General features: G+C 53.1%; 1 protein-coding gene across 1 annotated transcript; it reads right to left on the bottom strand.

The window, feature by feature from the left end:
- Positions 1-855: 855 nt before the first annotated feature.
- HMPREF1541_07855 (uncharacterized protein) lies at positions 856-2,572 on the bottom strand (the record flags this gene model as incomplete). Its single annotated transcript, XM_008722178.1, has 5 exons — positions 856-1,275; positions 1,324-2,100; positions 2,149-2,303; positions 2,352-2,444; positions 2,494-2,572. The coding sequence occupies 5 exons, from the start codon at positions 2,570-2,572 to the stop codon at positions 856-858; spliced, it is 1,524 nt and encodes a 507-aa protein (XP_008720400.1).
- Positions 2,573-3,195: the final 623 nt, after the last annotated feature.

Genomic DNA, 3,195 nt, shown 5'->3' on the forward strand with positions numbered 1-3,195 from the left:
CTATCAGCAGTCCATAGTATGTCGGTTAATATGTATGTTGGGTCTGCAGCAAGTGGAGATCTCTGAACTAGCTGAAGACCGGTGAAAATTCAGCGTGCTTTAGCACAGGGCATAGCGGCCCCAAGGGGCACTACCACGGCCTCTGGGCAAGCCTCCTGCATGACACCGGCTCATCAGGGGATCGACCGCTATCCATCTGTCAAGAGCGGGAGCCGTCTGCATCATTTTATGTCAAAAGAAGCAAGGATGGTCACTGCCTTTTGAAGCTGGGCTGCGCTACTGCTGAGAAGCACGACTGGCAAAGGATTGGGAGTACAGAAGCGAGAGGTACCGGCGTCTGGAAAGCCGGGATCGTCCATAATTCGTGGCGGGGAAGACGCAGAAGTATCAGGTTGGGATCATCGCTCGCTTGGATGAATCGGATGCAGCGCAGTAGAGCGAAGTCGAGGATGGATGGAAGGCCTGCGGAGTGAAGAGGGCACGGAGTTCCGTAGCAACAAGTGGTAGACATCGACCATGTTTTGGTGGATGCACGGTCTCTTTTGTTCGAAGCCGTGAAGCTCTCTAGCCTGTATCAGAATGCAAACCACACTCTCCCCCATTAGCTAACCAGGGTCTGTACAGTGAAAATGCTCAATACGCTCCAGCCTCTCATGAATTCATCAAAATCTGTCGCCACACCAGAGTGGTATACACAGAGTCCCCGTGTGTAAAATAGCTGGCGCAAATGCTCTTCCACTCTTCCTCCAGTTTCCAACGTAAAAAAGAAAAGGGGGTGCACTGTAGACATTGGCGCCCGTCGCAAAAATGCACTTCATATCCTCCGGTAGTATGTACAAATGGTAGAGCGCAACTCTAGTTATTGCCAAAGTCTTTTGGTCTTGGGTATCCTTGAGGCGGCGAGACCGGGTGACTCTTTGCCCAGGTCATCCTCGGATCCCAGTCTTTGTTCATGCCCGAGCTGGGCGGTCGTGGCACCGAGTAGCTCGCTGCGGGTGTGACATATGTCCGTACGCCGCCGTAGTAGCCGGCTTTATCGGGGTCATCCCATTGTTGCGAGTCTGGCGATATTGGGCTTTGATACGATCGATCTGGTGGGTTCAGGTTCAGCGGTTGCGGTGTACCACCCAGCATCTCGTACGTACGTGGATCGTTTCTGCGGGCATCAGCCGACACAAATTCATTTTTGCGGAGCAGTTTTCTCTGGAACAGGTCCATCCATCCGAGCACCATCGACCAGCGGCCGAAGAAGAGGGCACACCAAAAGCCCGACATCTGGTCTCATGTTAGCAGGCTTCCTTGACCCATTCTGAAATCACTTACGCCCAGACAGATCAGCACCGCCAGGACGACACCTTCCGGCTGAGTCATGCCGCTAACCAACGGTAGGCAGTCATCCTTGGTTTGCTCTGGATCAACGAGACAGGTGAGCCAGGGAGTCGCCTTTCGAATCAGGTCGTCGCTAAGTTGGAAAGCGTTGTCCATAGAGACGAAGACCACAGAGAAGAAAACGACTTCTCCAATGATCAGAAGCACGATGCATGCTCCGCGCCATTGCAGCTCCACCACTCTCTTGACTCTTCGGAAGGTCTGTTTCGCTGTCCTCGTGGCAATCGATCCAGAGTAGCTTTGCATATTGGAGCTGGTCCCGGTCGTACTAGACTTGTCGTCCATTAGTGATTTGACGTAGACATGGACGCAGTATCCGAGGGTGATGAATTGTAGAACCATGCCGATCGCGGCAAAGGCGAGTAGCGGTCCCCAGAAGTCTTGTAAAGCAAGCTTGTGGTTGACGTGACAGACGTTGCCGAAGCGGAATGAGACGCCTGTCACGGCCAGTACAATGGCGAGAGCAATCGTCGGGATAAGCCATCCAACGACAAGTGATGAGAGGAAGAACTTGTTCCCAGGAATGACTTCCCAACAAATTTGCAGGTGCAGTGACAGTGCTCGGAGGAAGACCCAGATCACTGCTCCCCAGCCGCCAAAGAGCAACAAGGCGCCGCTGAGGGCACACACACCACTCGATTTCATGAAATTCGGCGTTATTTCGTTGAAGCACTGGTCGGGGTTGGCGGCTAGTGGAATGATAAAGGCAAGCTGAGCCGGTCAGTATGCTTCATAGGTAGCCACAGTCGGATAACATACTTCGATGAAGACCACGGAAATGGTCAAACATATACTGAGATAGTGTCGGTGCGTCCATTTTGTGTCTAGGACCGCGAACGACAGTAATAGAAAGACTGAGACAATAAGGGCCCCCACGTTGACCCAGTTGGCGATTTCAGTCCGTTCCTCAAAGCCTGTGCGGTTAGCCAGCGTGGACCGTGAGAGGGCGGCGCCTATAGTACCTTCTGAGTAAAGGAGATCCGTCAATGGACACGGCAAGCAGCATGTCAAGTTTAAGAGCTGTGGTATAGGTTGGCAGAAACGGCCTGGCAGGACTATAGGCTGTGAGCGCGCGGCCCCGTGGAGATGTCGACGGGTACATACATCCGCCAGTTTCTGGAAAGGTGCTTTCTTGAAGGAATGGAGGGGGGCAGAGCCCTTGATGTTCGTTACGGTTCGCCATAGTGTAATACGGTCTGGGGGCTTTGCGCCTGTTCGAATAGTATCTCTCCTACCGGCTCATAGTCGTGGAAGCGTAGTATACATGAGTGTCCAGAATCCAAATGTTCGAGTTACAGTAGCGAGCGTGAGGTGGGTATGCAGTATGCTGGACAGGTATGGTGGGACGGGGAATCGATATAGGAGGGGAGCACAAAGTCTACAAAAGTGAAGAAGTGTCAGAAGGGGTAGGGAAGATATGACATGAAGTGTAAGGGAAGATGCCAGGGAAGGGCAGAGTTTAGGATCCGGGTCTACTGTAGAGCAGCGGGGTGGTACCTGCGGGTTCCTGGGCGGGAGGATTAGACCAATTGCTGACTCGATGGCTCGAAATGTTCAAGTGTCTCGCTCGAGACAGAGCAACACGAATAATGAGCCAGTGGCAACTGAAAAAGGCAAGACGAGGTTTGAGCTAGATCCGCCGGGGGACAGAGGATTGCTCTGGGCCTCGTGGTACCGAGGGGAAAGGCTCCAATGACAAGGTGTAGGAGAATTGCTGCGCACGACGCCGTTTGGGTATAGGCAGCGAATGACGAGGATCACGTTGGCGACATGGGTACGGAGTAGTGAGGAAGAAATTGGCGTGCT

Source organism: Cyphellophora europaea (genome assembly GCF_000365145.1).
Source record: "Cyphellophora europaea CBS 101466 unplaced genomic scaffold supercont1.8, whole genome shotgun sequence".
In the NCBI taxonomy this organism is placed as follows: Eukaryota; Fungi; Ascomycota; class Eurotiomycetes; order Chaetothyriales; family Cyphellophoraceae; genus Cyphellophora; species Cyphellophora europaea.